Source organism: Crotalus tigris, unplaced genomic scaffold (genome assembly GCF_016545835.1).
Source record: "Crotalus tigris isolate CLP2741 ecotype Arizona unplaced genomic scaffold, ASM1654583v1 scf7180000019648.599848, whole genome shotgun sequence".
NCBI lineage: Eukaryota > Metazoa > Chordata > Lepidosauria > Squamata > Viperidae > Crotalus > Crotalus tigris.
Window position 1 is genome coordinate 236,041 of NW_024097640.1, and position 16,764 is coordinate 252,804.

The window sequence follows — 16,764 nt, forward strand, 5'->3', positions numbered from 1 at the left end:
TTTGCTGGTTTCTGACCCTTTGGGCTGGTTTGTGGGAAAAGTTGCCCATGTGAATGAATGGACTTATTTTATGACCATTGCCTTCACTGTGTGACCGCAGTGTTTGCTTAATGACTACTGCAATAAAAGATTAAAAAATCGGGTTGGTCATATGAGTGCTTTGACTTATAATCATCATGAGGTATGATGAAAATTCTATATTCCATTATGGTAATAAGTCAGTGACAACCTGCATGCTTATATTAACTATATTTCTTTCTCCTGATTATGTCTACTTGTTGATATGCTCCTCTGTTAGGCCATTTAGAAGCCAGTTGCAGTCCCCTGACCCCTACCAAAAGGCAAAGATGTATATTGAAATAAAATCTGATTGTATACTGGAAACAAAGTTCATTTTGTTATCTTCCTCCAGTGATGGAAAAAGTGGTGCTCGAGCCTATTACTGGAGCACATTTTGGGGGCCCCAAAATATTGTTCTTCCTATCAAAAACCTATCCTCAGCATATCAGAAGCAAATCAGTTTTAAAAAAATACCTGCAATAGCTAATAACACTGCTGAAACATTTCCTTTAGAAGAAGACTTTGATATAATTACCATGGAACTTTTTGGTAAGGTGAAGTTTTATATATATTTTTATTTTTTAATAAATTCAGAAATGTTCAGGCCTGCATATATATATCAATATTACTTATGACAGCATTTATCTTCTTTTGTTCCAGAATCTGATTCTATGGCCTGTGACACAATGCTGAAATCAGGTAAGGGCTATTCTACCCTGACCCATTGTGTAGCCTGAAAAAAAAAGGAAAGTGGTTTTTACACTTGTTTTGAGCTGAATTTGAAGGGTAGGAAACTACTTAGTCCAAGAATTATTGCAAAGAATACAAACTGCTTAATAATAATTTTCATTTGAAAGTGCTTGAATTAGACACACTTTCTGATTTAAGTTTAGTTTAGCTTAGTTTAGTTTAGTTAGTTTTAAGTACCACCCAACTCCAAAAAATCTGGATGGTTCACTTTAATATCAATAAAATGCAACATGAAAAACCAGAAACAAAATAAAGAAGAACAAAAATAAAAATTAAATCAAAATCAAGAACAAAATGGCAGTTTGTTCCAATAGCGGGCTTCATGACACACTTCCTGGGTTTTGAAAGATGACACTAATAGAAGGAATCCAGACCAAGTTAATCTCAGCAGCTGCATAGATACATTCTCTCTCCTACTTTAAGGTAGACCACACTAGGAATTAGTCATTCATGCTAATCTTGCTTTTATTATAAGATTACAGTAACTGAATCTTGCAATTCTGAATATGCTTCCCCCTGTTTCCCTTTCCCTTTATGAAAACTATGGAGGTTCTTGTCTGAGATGTTTATTTGGATTTCTTTTATTTGACTGTTGTCTTGGTTGTGGATCTTCCTCTTGATCTTCAAGGATATTCTTTCTGTCGATTACATCCTGTTTAACATCTACATGAAACTGTTGGGAGAAGTCATTTATTAGTTTGGGAGCCTGTATTATTAATATGCAGCAGACACCCAGCTGTACATCTTGACCTTAAATTGAATGGTGCTTTCAACATACTGTCCATTAGCTGAAAGCTGTACAATTCTGGATGGTGAAGAACAGGCTCAAGCTCACCTCTGACAAATCAAGTGGCTGTGAATATAAGACCACCTGGGCATAGCGATATTCCATTTTTAAACTTGAATGGAGTTGCACTTCTCTATTCAAGCATGCAACCTGGGGGTTGTCTTGCATTCCCTGTTCCAGACCAGGTAGTAGCTTTAGTTAAGAGGGCCTTTGCACAGCTTCCTCTGTTCCATTAGTTGTACCTGTTCCTTGATGGGGAGACTCTCCATGCCTCTATGCACCCCAAGAGCCTTAATGATATAGGGCCAGGTCATTTGAGGAACCCATATTTTATATGATTTCTGCCTATTGACATTATCGGTCCATTTTTAGTTTTGTTGATCAACCAATGACATCTATTGAGATCCAAGAAGTGTGTCTTTTATTTCATAGCACCTACCCTCTGGCATGATATCCCCCTAGAGATCCAGCCCCCCATCCTGGCCTCTTAAAAACTTGGCTGTCCTCCTAAATCTTTGGTAGGTGGTTAGAACTCTTTTATGACATAGGGACTGTGGTTTATCCAATATACATTATCTTTTTTCTTGTTATTTTAAATCTGTTTAAAGCTTAAGCTGCTCAGCATCATTTTGGAATCATGCCACTTAATTAATTAATTATAGACAGACATATAGAAATATATGGCATGCTTAGCAAAGATGGGTTTTTGACTGGCTCTTTAGCTATTGGAGAGAGGGAATATGATGTTCAATATTGCTTACTCATTTACTTCAAAACTGTGAAACTTCAGTTGTGCTGTGTTTGATGGCATTTCTGCTTCTTCTGCTGAAAGGAAAACTTGACTTTTACTCCAGTTTATCTGATGGCGCCTCTGAAAAATGAGGTCACCAATTGTAGATTGGTTCCCAAAGCCCATATCCTGTTATTTTCATATATACCAACTGAAGTGCAGCTTTGTTCTCTGCTTCAACTCCCTACCCCCTCCCAGCAATGATAAGAACCAGAATCTCACTTGAGAATTGCTGCCATGCCTCAAAGCATGTTGCTAAAAGATTATGGCATGATATAGCAAATCTCTTCTGAGCTGTTTTGTTCATCTAGGATGCCATAATTAATTAGATGTTACATGAGAAGAGGTATTACTTAATGCTACCAGCTACATACATCATGACCTTGCTATTTGAATGATCTTTTTTTAAAAAAACCCTAGATTGATTGTTCTAACAAGTTTTGCTGATAGGATGCAGTTTTGAGTTAATTTAATTTAATGAAATTCCATTTATCAGAGGTAGCCTTAGAGAAGTCAGTCTTGATTCTTCATTCTTCATAAAGATGGTATGAGTGACTTTATCCCATTTTTTAAAGAGCAAAGGATATTCAAATTTAAAGGATCATTTATCAACAACAAAAGATTTACTAATAGCAGTTAATTTAAAATTAAAATTTAAAAGCTTTAAACCTCCCAAGGACACATATAATAACGTCCATATAATTTATTTCTCAACAACAAGATTGCTATTTGGACTTTGTAGAACAAAAAGATTGATTCAAGTAGTGTCTACTTAACCAGGTAAGTTTCACTTAGAGACACCGTTGGCTGATAAGTTTAGAATGGGTTTGCATTGTACAGGCTTGTGAAAGATGCTGGATTTCTTCTAGAATTTCGGGTCTCCCAGTCATAAATCAGATACATGAAAAAGATCTCCTTTCACAGCCTTTATGTCTCAGTTCTCTCCCCAAAGGGACAACTTTATAGGATGAAAACATAGTACTGTCTCACAGCATACTCAAGCTTGTCTGATGAGATAGACAAGGTTGCCCTTTTTAAATGTAAATGCCTGTTCTCTGAGATCTGCACCATGGAATTGGGATTAATTTCTCTTTCAGTTTATCATTCTTCCTGGTTTTCAGCCACTGATTTGTTTTTGTTTTGTCTACCAGCAGCCTTTGACCTTTATGCAAAGCCTGGTAATAATAGGACATTAACTCTATTGAATCCCAAGAAATCTTTTTATCAATGGAGGCTACGTGTTCCACCCGAATATGTTGTGAGATTGGTAGTTGTAACTTCATATGATGTGGTTCCTGGGAGTTGTGCAACGCACAGGCTATCTGCGTATGATTTTCTTCTTCCTTTGCAGAACAAGATCATTACCAGGTAGGGAATTCATTAAAAGACTTTTGTGAATAGGCACAATAAAAAGACAAATCCTATGCTTGTGTAATGTGCAACTCGGTGACAGAATGCTGATGGGCAGAGAGTCAGACTCTGACAGTGCTAGTTCAGGGATCTCGGTACTCTTAATCAGTGGCCCTCAACCTTTTGGGCACCAGGGACCGGTTCCATAGAGAGAGGTTTTTCCACAAACCAGAGGAGGTGTGATTTTGTGTGCTGCCTGCATGTGGATGGGGCTTCACTTGTTTAGCCGGACCGGTTTCTGGCATACCAGTGCCAGTCCATGGACCAGGAATTGATGACCCCTGTCTTAGATGGCAAACGATTTCTCCCTAATTTCTAGAAGAAGCACTCAACTCGCTATTACACAAACTACAGTTGCATGCACCCTTTGATTTGTTGGTGGAAGAAAAGTAATGAATTAATAAGAATTTAGTCAGCTAAATAGAAACTGTAAAAACTGATATTCAATATACGTAGAAGGCGCCTGATTATGACAAACGGCTATACATTTTAGAGGTATATCATTGTACAAAATGTTTTTTTTTATTCTCACAAATATGTAAAGAATTATATTTTATACAGTGGCTTATTATGTATTATTGACTATTAGGATGACAATTAAACCAACACAAGTTATTGTCCAATATGTATTTCAGGTGGTGTGGAATGTCAGGAGCCTGGAAGCCTCCAGTTATACGTTTAACTTCATCCAGTAATGTAATGTTGGTCACTTTTTCACTGGATCGACGGCAAAAGAGTAATATATTGAAAGCATATTTCCAAGCTGTTCCTAAAATTGGTATGTAGTTACCAGAACTTTATTAGTTCTCTAATGTTTATTAACTATTATTGATCTTCCATTCAAAATTATGAACCACTATATGGGAAAATTATTGTTTGCTTGGTTTTGAATGTGACATTTTGACGTTAGTACATTGCCACTACTCCTAGTTGATTAGATATGAAAACCACAATAATGGATTGTAGTCTACAGATTAGTGATACTAGATTGTGTGACATTAAACTTTGGTGAAATGCGTGGAGTACTGAGCCAAATATGACAAAGCTGATTGGTAATGTCCTTAACATTGGCATATGGCACAGATAATTAAGATTTTTAACCTAGTCTACAATTTCTCTAGCTTACTAAAAAGAATTTTATGAAGACTTCAAGTGACTAACATTGTGATGGTTGCAGTAGTCAGTCTCTATGGGCCTACCTGTTGATGGCCATAACATATGGAAGATTGCAAGAGAAGAAAATGATATAGAATATGCATTATTTACTTAAATGAATGAAAAAGAAATGTATTTCTGTGAAACAAAAAAAAGGAATATACTAGAGTTCATGATTACGTGCAGGGAAGTGTAAATGTAGATTTAATTATGAATTAAAGGACATCTATTGTTTGCCAGAAAATAAAAATTGGTGCTATATATAGGTATTGCAATGGGCATGAAAGAAGGAATTCATAATTAAATAATAGTTACATGTTACATTCTATTGAATGGTTATAATTGAACAACCAGATATGAGTTTTGGGAAACATTGAATAACAGTCTGAATTAATATGATCCAGGGGAAAAATATTCTAGTTGATAATATTGGGTGAGAATTAGATGAAAAAAGAATATTAAAAGTCATGGGATCATTTGGAGACCAAAAAATGAATGGAAAAAATAAGTGGTGAGTATCTGCTCAGAAAAAAAAAATCTTTATCTGTATCATTAAATCATAATTTAATAAAATGCCTATTCACACATACATGCATATTCATGGTAAAGGAATGGGCATTATTTAAAATTATCAGCAATCTAATTGGTCATAATCAAAAACTGAGGAAAAACAGGGAAGGGCTACATGGGTTTTGATAGGCAGTGTATGTAGAACACACCATTTTTTGACAGCACCAAGAGTATTATCACAGGAGAAAAAGATCATGGAAGAAAAAGGAAGGAAATGAAGATAATCTGCAATATGGGAACTATAGGAAAAGAATACAAATCTTTCTGAAAAAGGATTGTACAATGGATTAATACACAACAGAATTCATGGAAAGTAAATGAAGTGAAAAATGACCTGGAATATAGCGAAAAGGATTGTATGGCATGATGTCACAGGAATGTCTGGAACTGGGGAGTATGAAAAAAAACATAAAGGAGGATACATAGTGGATGATAAATTGAAAGAAGCTGTGGATGATAGAAAAAAATGTATATAAGGGAATAACCACTTTAAAAATGAAGATGATAGAAAAGGATGTAGCCAAAAAGCAAATTGTTATATTTAAAAGAGACAGAGAAAATGTGAAGCAATTTTGATACAAGTTAGGTGATTAAAATAAAAGTGATAAAATTTGGGGGAGGGGTGAAATTAAACCTAAGTGAGAGAATTCTAGAATGAGTGTTCTTTTTAATTCTTTTGTCCTACAACTTCTGATACCTTTTTTCTGCCTTGTGTACTATTACAGATAAAAGGAACTCTAATGTTGAAAGAGGGATCTCATCTGCACACTTGGAGGAATGTGCATAAACTGTTGTATTGCTTTTTTCCTTTAGTTTGTGGTGGCTGGTATGTTTCCTGGAATGGGAGTATAATTTCACCTTATTATCCTAGTTACTATCCACCAAATATTGACTGCCACTGGATTATCAGGGTATGTACTCTTATAGCCAGCAAGCCAGCAAGGGCCGTAAGTGGGTACTAGGGAGTAGAGGGAGGTTGATGGGGGCCACAGATGTGAGGGGGTGCTGTGGGCCACCATACAATACAGTGTATGTGTGTATGTGTGTGTGTAGGGGTGCTACAGAGTATGAGATGCCTGTAGTTGAGGCTCCTTGTGAGAAAAAGCAGTGGGAGTGACTTACAGCGACAATTTCTGACATTTCCTGCTGGCTTCCTCATTGACTTCATTTGTGAGAATCAGGCAGGGAAGGTTGCATGTGGTAATCATATGACTGCAGGATGATAACACAATTCTTGTGGACAACCTTGTGGACCACTTGTAAGTCTCCCTTATTTGAACACTGGCTGAACAAATGGTCACAGCTTGAGGATTACCTGTAGCTGATTATAAGGCAATACCATCCCAAGAACGAAATAAAGAAAAAAATATATGGGTATGCACACCATGATAATTAAACAACAACTAACCATATCATGGCTTAGTGCTATATATGAACCAACTTTTTTCATAAACCTCTGTTCAATTTATTGTACACTGATACAAACTGCATAATATCTGACATGGACTGATGCACAGCTCAGATGAATATGAATATGCTGGTTGAGGAATTCTGGGAGTTGAAGTCCACAAATCATAAAAGGGCCAAGTTTGAAGACCCCTACTCTATAGTATTTGTATTTTGTTTTTGTAAAGTGGCAAGGAAATCTACTTTAAAATGGTAATTGCTTTTTGCAACAAATTTTGAGAAAGACTCTCATCTCATGAATGATTGTGTCTTTTGATGAATACTGTAGTTTCTGGAATACATGAGTGAAATGATGAGTAGAAATTACAAATCTATGCTGACCAAAAGAAATATCAGGCTTCAGTGTTGTATCTAGTAACCAAGTAGTAAGTCCCACTGATGTCAATGGGATTCTTAGTAAACTAGCATATCATTTGTATAGAAATGATATATAATGATATATAAACCTTATAACAAATGTAGTTTTCAAATTGTTGTTTTTAAAATTCTTATTTTCTTTTTTTTAAAAAAAAACATCTTAGGCCCCACTCCCTGGATATAGATTGATGTTAAAAATTATTGTAATACAAATTCAGGAACAATCTCCTGGATCCAAGAGATGTGATAAAGATTGGCTGGCAATTGATGGAGTAAGGTAAGCTACAGCCCTCTTGTGAAGCCCACATTTAATACATTGCTTTTATGCTTTTCATTAAGTATTTAAAAATAAAACAGAAAAATAATTGACAACTTTTCAAATTATCTTATTGTATGGAACCCACAGAATAATAAAGGAAATAAACAAACCTAAAAACAAAATAAAACAAGAAAAATTACTTTTCTGAATTAAGCTACATTTACACTGTTAATTCTATGAAATTATTAAAAAATAGTAATTCAGTTGTTTTACTTAATTAAATAAAATTATCAGATAATGAAAAGGTGTACTCAGTAATGCAAGGATGTCCTCTACTCCTGCTCTGTTGAGAAGCTACTCAATGGGTAACTCCTGCTAGTAACAGATTGTGTGGCTCAACTAGGAAAAAAAAACACTTTGCTGAGCAATTTCTATTCATTTAGTGCTTTTCTTTCTATATATCTTAATATAGATAAAATATAAAATATAAGGTATATAGTAAGATAGATAGATATAAAACAAGACAGGACAAGATAGGATGAGTTAAGAAAGATAATGTAAGGTAAGGTAAGATCAGATCAGATAAGGCACACACACTGATGAACAGGCTATCTAAATGCCAAAACAGAGGCCCAATGTGTGTGTGTGTGTGTGTGTGTGTATTTTGACAATAATATATACACACACACTCTGATGGACAGTCTATATCTTAGGGTAGTCCAAAGAGACAGGTCCCTGCCATGCCACCACAAAAACTGGCCAGGAATTTTTTGGCAGATCCCAGCCTCTGCCACGTCAACACAATAGTTACCACCAAAGCAGTATGCATTGAGCAAGGTTTGAGTAGTTGGTGAGGCATCCTTGAGCTGAGGTTAGGGAAATATCCTGCTGTTTAGTGCCCTGAACTGGGAGGTGTCAAAATGGCAAGTCATAACACATGAAGAGTAAATATAATAATTTAAACTGTTAAAATGATATATCTCCAATTTTACTTCATATGGATCCTTTTCAGGTATTGCAAAGCTATTGCAGAAGAAAACAGGGTTAAGGAATATGGCTATTCCATTTCAATTAGCTTTCATTCCGATGAATTGGTTACACACAGAGGTTTTTATATAGAATTTAGAGCTTTCAGCCATACAGATCGTAAGTGTTACTTGCCTCTTATTAACAAAAGTCTGCAACTTTGTGAAATTGTTTAAAGGCTCATTAAGTTTAATTTGTGTATTAACTTATATTAATTTGCATTAGCTTATATTTAATAAGCTTAAAGACTCATATTGTTACTTCTCTTATGAACACTGCTCATGGAATTCTATGCATTCTATTTGATACATAAAAGATAAAAGAACTTTGAAAAGACAATTGAGAAGCTTCCTTTCATATTCAAAACTTCCTTTCTTATTTGGAAAATTTAGAAGCCATTTCAAAAAATTAAAAAAAACATAGATTAAAAAATATAATATTCTGCACAGCAAGCATCATACCCTGATTAGACTGGTCTGTTATACAATATTTTTCACAACTGCAACTATTTCAAACATTATGTTCTTTTAGCTTGTCCAAGGCAGTTTAAATGTTCTGACCGATCATGCGTTCCTTTAAATAGTAAATGTGATGGGTGGAATGACTGCACAGATGGAAGTGATGAAATAGATTGTGGTAAGTTGTTTATAAGCTAAATTTAACATTTTAAATATTGCTTGGTATTTGCTAAGTTAGATGATCATTAGATTCCTATGGTGAATCTCTAATTTTTATTTATACAAATAAAAAAAATGATAATTTTTGGTTTTGTCAAATATTGCCCAACCATATGGATCTATCTAGCTACCCTTGATAACAGAAGTTAATCAGAGTTGTTTCTGGCTAATATTTGGATGAAGACATCAAGAATGTCTATGGAGATTCTCAGTTATCCAGGTCATGGCTGTCCCAGAAGACCTTTTTCAAAATGCAACTGGACTTTCTTTGTTTTTCCTTGAAGACATTTTGCTTCTCATCCAAGAAATGAAGAAGCTTTTTGGATGAGAAGCAAAATGGCTTCAAGGAAAAAGAAAGCAAATCCAGTTGCCTTTTGAAAAAGCACCCTTGGGACAATACATCAGAAGTACAAAGTGTTGGCTAAGCTGGATTGTTCAAACAAAGAAATTCCCTGATGAAGTGATGGGAAACCACTTTCAAACTGTTATCAAGAAAAACAACCTAAAATTCATTAGAAGTCAAGCTCAGCTTAGAAACTTTACTATTACTTTCATTGATCAATGTTAAAAATTCTTTATATAATTGAGCTTTGCTTTGTATAAAAATTTTGCAGAAAGCAAGGAAAATCAGTGCTACTTAAAGTAAAAATTCTTAACTAAATATTTTATGAAGGTGGTGCCTTTATTAAGGACCCCATGTTGGCATTTTTGTCATAATAAAATGACTTCCCTTGTTACTATTAATCTGTTGTATAAACAACTCTGATGCTCCAAAGGCTTGTTAAAGTATGCAGAACACCTAGGCACCTTTTTGCTTTGTACAAGCTGACTTCCACTAATTACTTTTTCCTACATTCAGGGAATTGAATTCCATGACTGGGCAAATCAGCCTACCCACCTCTAGCAGAATTCTAAGGATGATTCCAGAGGTCATTACCTGAGGTTATGATAATAAGGAGTTCACACATCACATAAAAACCAAAAGTGCACATACAGTTGGATGTAATGTGTAAATACCTTCCAAAACAGAACCTTGTTTTTTAAATTGCCTTTTTGATTTATTGTGAATTATAAATTCATTAAATCTGAATCTAGATTTTGTCTTATTGTGAATTTACTCTTTTATGCCATTTTTTCTGGGGTCTGGCATAAACAATATAGATAACCCTTGCCAAATGATACAACTGGGATTGGCAACTCTGCCACTAAGTGGTTGTTTAGTGAGATATCACGTAACCATGATTTGTGTTCTTACTGCTGACTTTTCCTTTGACTCTGCTTGTTGGAAGCTGTCGTGAAACATGCAAATGACATTCGCTTGACTCCACAATGATGCAACAGTCATAAATGCCAACTGGTTGTGAAACATTTGAATCTTGACCAGGTGATTGTAGGGATGCTGTGATGGTTGTAAATGCAAGGATTGGTCATAAAGCTTCATTTTTTGGCACCACCCTAACTTTGAATGGTCACTAAAAGGGGCAGTACCTGTAATAAAAACAAACCTAGAATTTGCTTGAATGAGCTATGACTATTCAACTTCTTCCTATCTTTAATCACAAACTTTGATACAACAAATTGCATAGTATGAAAATATTGTTTAATCAAAATAGATTGGTGTTGTGTGAATATGCTTTCTGTAAAAAAATACTACAGTTGAATGCTATAGTGTGACTGTATTAAGACTTCTTTAGGTTGCAATCTGCACAGTTAAATTGTAGTACTGTGAAGTGTAAACCTCATTCCCAGTCTTGCAAAGAAGATAACAGCTGTAAGAATGCAGGTCAGGAGTGGGAGGAAGACAGTTGCCATACATATATACCTTAAACTAATTTTGGATTGAAAGTAGAAATTAAAAATGTAATGCATAGCCTGTATGAAAAAAATTGAATATGTTCAAAAGGTTCACTTAAATCTTCCTGAGCATTATTTGTGGTCTGTTAGGATATGTAGCGGTCATATATAGTGATAATTTCAGAAACATTCAAAATATGTCTCTTTTCTTTAAATTTCTAATACTTGATACAGGTAGTCTTTGACTTACAACAGTTCATCTAATGACCTTTCAAAGTTACAGCACTGAAAAAAGTAACTTATGATCATTTTTCACACTTACGACTGTTGCGGCATCCCCATGATCACATGATCAAAATTCAGATGCTTAGCAAATGACTTACATTTATGATGGTTGCAGTGTCCCGGAGTGACGTGATTGGCTTTTATGATCTTCTGACAAGCAAAGTCAACGGGAAAGCCAGATTCACTTAACAACCATGTTACTAACTCAACAACTGCAGTGATTCACTTAATAACTGCAGCAAGAAAGGTTATAAAATGGGATAAAAGTTACTTAACTGTCTCGCTTAGCAACTGTGGGGTCAATTGTGGTTGTAAGTTGAGGACTACCTGTACTTTGCTGCTTTAATCCAGAATAAAGGGTCTGAACTAGGCATGTCCAACTGTGGCCCATGGGCCACATGAGGCCTACGACAGCTAGTAAAGATAATAAAAAATATTATTTATTTTATTATTATATATAATATTATATACTATATATACTATATTATATATAATAATATATTATTAAACAAATATTATAATTTATTTAAAATATTACATAGTTTATTATTTATATGCATTAACTCTATTATATACTTTATATGCAACCCAAGATAATTTCTCCTCAATTAATGTGGCCAGGCAAGCCAGAAGGTTGGACAACCATGCTCTAGATTTTATGAAGGCTACAGGGCAGACCAAGTTGGCCAAAGCACATTTTATTTATTTATTTATTTAAATGTATTAGCTGCTCAACTCCAATGTATATTAGGTAATGGAGGGTGGCGATGTCTCCATTGTTACAGAAGGTAATCCTCTGCTAACAGGTCACTTGGATAGTGAAATGGGCAGTGTCTGAATTCAATAAATAAATAAAACAGGTGCCATAAATGTTTGTGAGCGTCATGTGCATTCACACACAGAGACGCCTAAGTGAAGTCATGGGGTATTTAAATGCAGAATCACGTCAAGCAATACACTGATATAATTGGAATTTTACCGTTGCCCTTCTTCACATGTACCTAGGATATATAAAATACAGTGTTTATCCAACCAGAATGATGCCATTATATTTGTAAAACACTAAATATGTAACCTATCTGAGAAACTATAGGTTTGGGTGAGTCACCATCTCTCAGCCCAACCTACCTTACAGGTCTGTTAGGTAAAAATGTGAGGGTAGAGTGCTAAAAGTACCACCTTAATCCCCTGGAAGAAATATAGAGCAGAAATCTAAACTGCAAAGAAAATAAAAAATACAATTTTTTCACCTGTTATTTCATCTTTTCAGCCTATAAAGGGTGTCTACCTCATTCATATAAATGTCTAAATGGGAAATGTCCCAAAAAATTAAATCCAGAATGTGATGGTATAAAAGACTGTGAAGATGGATTTGATGAAATGAATTGTGGTAATGTATGAATATCTGAAAGGAGTTGTAATCATGGGGGAGGGGGGTATTCCTATATTTTTTTCCAAGGGATGCAAATCAAAGTCTGTACATATTCAGGATTGTATTGTACAATTCATATGAAGTAATCAGCACCTCTCTTTTAGCATGTGGAAAGAGTCAGATAAAGAAATTCAGAATTGTTGGTGGTGAAGAATCTAGGCCTGGAAAGTGGCCATGGCAAGCAAGCTTGCAACTGGGAACATCTGGTCATATATGTGGTGGATCTGTAATTTCAAATCGGTGGTTGGTATCAGCTGCACATTGCTTTCAGGACTCCGAGTCTATAAGGTATGCATTATATAATGCAAAGCATATATTACTGACAATACTAATGCAGTCTATTGTAATATGTTTATTTAACTATTGTTTAGCTCATAGACATCACATTCATATCTGTCTCTTCTCTGCCTTGCTCTTTATTTTAAACAAAAATTAAAAGGAAGCTGACATGTGGCAGTTCACAACAATAATAAAACCACAGACATTAAAAATAAGAAAAATTAGAAAACCAAGAGGCCTAACCCATCATCTCCATCTATTCCTCAATATAACCTTACTATGCCAGAGCCTAATGGTAGCCTTAACAGCTTCCTGGAAGAGTAAAAGGGGGAAGGCCTGCTAAATCCCAGGAGAAAGGCAGAACTTGCTACAAAATAAATCCCCTCGATGACAACTTTTACTTGGAGAATTGTAATCTTTGTTTTTCAGATACTCCATAGCATCTGGCTGGACAGCATATATGGGTATTAAAAGCATAAATAAATACAGCAATAATCAAGCAGTAATGAGATCCATCAAAAGGATAATAGTCCATCCAAATTATGACCAATACGTCTCAGATTATGACATTGCGCTCTTGGAAATGGAGGCACCAGTATTTTTCACTGAGCTGGTTCAGCCCATATGTTTACTGAGCAGTCCTAGAGTATTTATTTATGGAGCTGTCTGCTATGTAACTGGCTGGGGAGCTGTAAAAGAAAATAGTACGTTCATTTCAAATTGCAAATATCCCTAATCTGTTGTATCTTTTTGTGAATCATAACTGTCAGCTGCTTTGGAAATCAATTTCCATATAATGTTATGAATCTAATTAAACTTAATAGGATTAAGGAAAATCTATTGCAGTTCTGAAAACATATCCTTAGCTGATCAAGATAATTTCATAATGTTCTTAGCATGGCATTACTTATGCCAGTTAGAAGACATATTTTTCAATTTGAAGAAATGTACAATTTTATTTATATTTATTTAATGTACCATACCTATGTAAATTACTATAAAGCACGGGTGTCAAAGTTGCCGCATCACATGCATTGCCGGAGCTGGGGTAGGCAACCTCCGTATGATGCATCTGGCCTGTGGGCTGGCAGTTTGACACCCCTGCTATAAAGGAACACAACATAGTAAAAGTTCAAAGATATAGGACAGATCTTGAGAGTTTTCATTGCAGTTTCATAAGTTACAAAAATAATTCATTCCAGAAGAGTGAAGAAAGACCATCAACCACTTTGAAATATATTCTGGACCACAATAATCAGTATCAGTGATCTATATTATCAATTTCCACCTCCTTTTTTAAAAAAATTGGTACAAGTGGCAATCTAAGTTTCAGATGTCTTAAAAATGGTTGATGTTCTTCACCTTCTGGAATGCTCTATTTGATTCCAACCACTGTAGAAACACATTGGGCATGCCTTGGACTCTTCTACCCTCTTTCAACAGACAGGTTTATTCCCTGGTTAATTTATACTAGCTATCATTTGCAAATGGATGGTGTAGCAAATGCTATACTTACACAATGTTTCTATCAATTTAGGTCAGCTTACAAAAACACTACAAGAAGCCAAAGTGAAAATCATTAACCAAAGTGTTTGCAACAAACTTTATGATTATCTAATTACATCTCAAATGCTCTGTGCTGGGAACCTTAATGGTGGTATTGATGCATGTCAGGTAAAGCCAAAAACAAAACTGTGTAAAGAAAACATGATTTATATGACTGCCTTTTAAATGAAATGATTAAAGAATACTTTGCATATATCTGTTTTGAAAGGAAAGGAAGACAAGTCCTGTGACTTGTCTGTCAGTAATATTTGCCTAAAAGGATTGTATTAGTAGAAGTTAAAAGGTGATGATGAATAAGTTCTACAATATTATATTACTAAATAAATAATGTTTTTCTAATTTCACAAAATTAGGAAATACGTAAAGACAGCTCCCATATAAATATAAAACATTGATCATTACTTATAGAAATAGATGAAATATTTTACACTAGAAATATAGAAGCTTTTGCAATTTCAGAATAGAGTATGTCAGGGCTTTTCAACCTTTTCACCCATTGTATCACTTTTAGGATATGGCAATATCAGAGTACCACCAGTCGCGTAGCAAGGTGTCAAAAACATGATGACCAAAAAAAAAAAAGGAAAAAAGTGATAAAAGTACAGGTAGTTCTCGACTTACAACAGTTTGCTTAGTGACTATTTGAAGTTACAATGGCACTAAAAAAAAGTGCCCCCCAAGGTACCGCCGAGCAAGACACCTGCCTGCCTGCCCGCCCGGCAGCGCTCTCATTCCCCTCCCCGACTACTTTTCTAGGATGGTCGCGTACCACCTGCCAAGTGCCAATGTACCACAAGTGATACCCGTACCACTGGTTGAAAAGTCATAGAATCAACAGTTTCCTTGGGTATCAGGCAGATTACATTTGAAATGTTGGGTCAATTTTGAGCACATTTTGAGATTAGCATCAAGAAGCTGGACTGCATGTGGGGAAAAAACAACAAAGATTGTGAAAAACTAGAAACTAAATTAGATGAATAATGGCTTAAAGACCTGTGTTTGTTAATTTTGACTGAGAAGTGAAAAAGTGAAAAGAGATGGTCTTCAAAGATCTGAAAAGCAATTGTACCGAAAATGAACAAAGGATTTGTTTGTTTATTTGTTACTCTCTGTTGTTTCAAAAGCCAATAATGGCTTTTATTTTCATCCAGAGCTAATGGATGACAACAGAAAATAGGAAGGAATTTTAGGCCAAATTTTAGAAATATTGCAAATTTGTAATGCTGAAAGCAGTTTAATATAACAGCCTGTGGAATAGGCTGTTCTTTCCTAGACTTATCTGACAAAACGCTATGGGGTATCTTGCATTGACCGGGAAGTTGGACGACGTAATCTTCAGAAGAAATTCCCATTCTGTTAGTCAATAATACAAAATTAAATGTCACTATGTTTAGAATGTAATGAAACTATTTTTTTTTTCTAATAGCAAGACTTCCGCCTTTCTTTTTAGGGTGATTCTGGAGGACCATTAGCCTGTTTAGGAAAAGGAAACAGATGGTACCTTACAGGCATTGTCAGCTGGGGTGAAGGATGTGCTCGAAGGAACCGCCCTGGAGTTTATACTAAGGTCTCAGCATTTTATGAATGGATTCGTCAATACATAAACTAACAAATGGCTTAAAAGAAACCTGAAAGCATCCATACGTCCTTCAATTACTATGTACAAAATAGACTGTATAAAACAATTTTAAAAAGCAATTTGGATGTTTTTGTTTAAATTTAAAAAAAAACTTAGCTTTTTTCACTAAATAATTATTTAATTAAGGCATGGGTAATTTTCACTATGTGGGTGTTCATGGTATTCTATCAGCAAGTATGGAAAAGAGGAATATTTCATGGTTTGTTTTGTCTTCTGATTTTCATCTATTTTCATCTTGTTTTTGATATTTTCTCTTAAGATCGTATCAGTAATCAATCACTGAGATACATAATAGAACTTTGCCAAATACAATTATGCTGAAAGTGAAGGTCAATTTCTTTGGAACAGATGCTGGATACTGCTGACATCTCAGCATTCAGTCAGAGTTCCTCTTGGGGTTAGCTTGAACCTTGTTTCTTTAATTCCCTTTTAGATTTTCTTGCCATTTCTCTTCTATTCCA

The 16,764-nt window shown here is 35.0% G+C and overlaps 1 protein-coding gene across 1 annotated transcript; it reads left to right on the plus strand.

Moving 5' to 3' along the window:
* Positions 1–496: 496 nt before the first annotated feature.
* Positions 497–16,329, plus strand: LOC120317428 (suppressor of tumorigenicity 14 protein homolog). Its single transcript, XM_039364071.1, has 13 exons — positions 497–609; positions 721–759; positions 3,539–3,755; positions 4,433–4,575; positions 6,336–6,433; positions 7,511–7,623; positions 8,618–8,751; positions 9,163–9,267; positions 12,658–12,777; positions 12,924–13,107; positions 13,528–13,802; positions 14,636–14,772; positions 16,115–16,329. Exons 1-13 carry the CDS (start codon positions 597–599, stop codon positions 16,271–16,273), a joined length of 1,737 nt encoding a protein of 578 aa, XP_039220005.1. The 5' UTR covers positions 497–596; the 3' UTR covers positions 16,274–16,329.
* Positions 16,330–16,764: the final 435 nt, after the last annotated feature.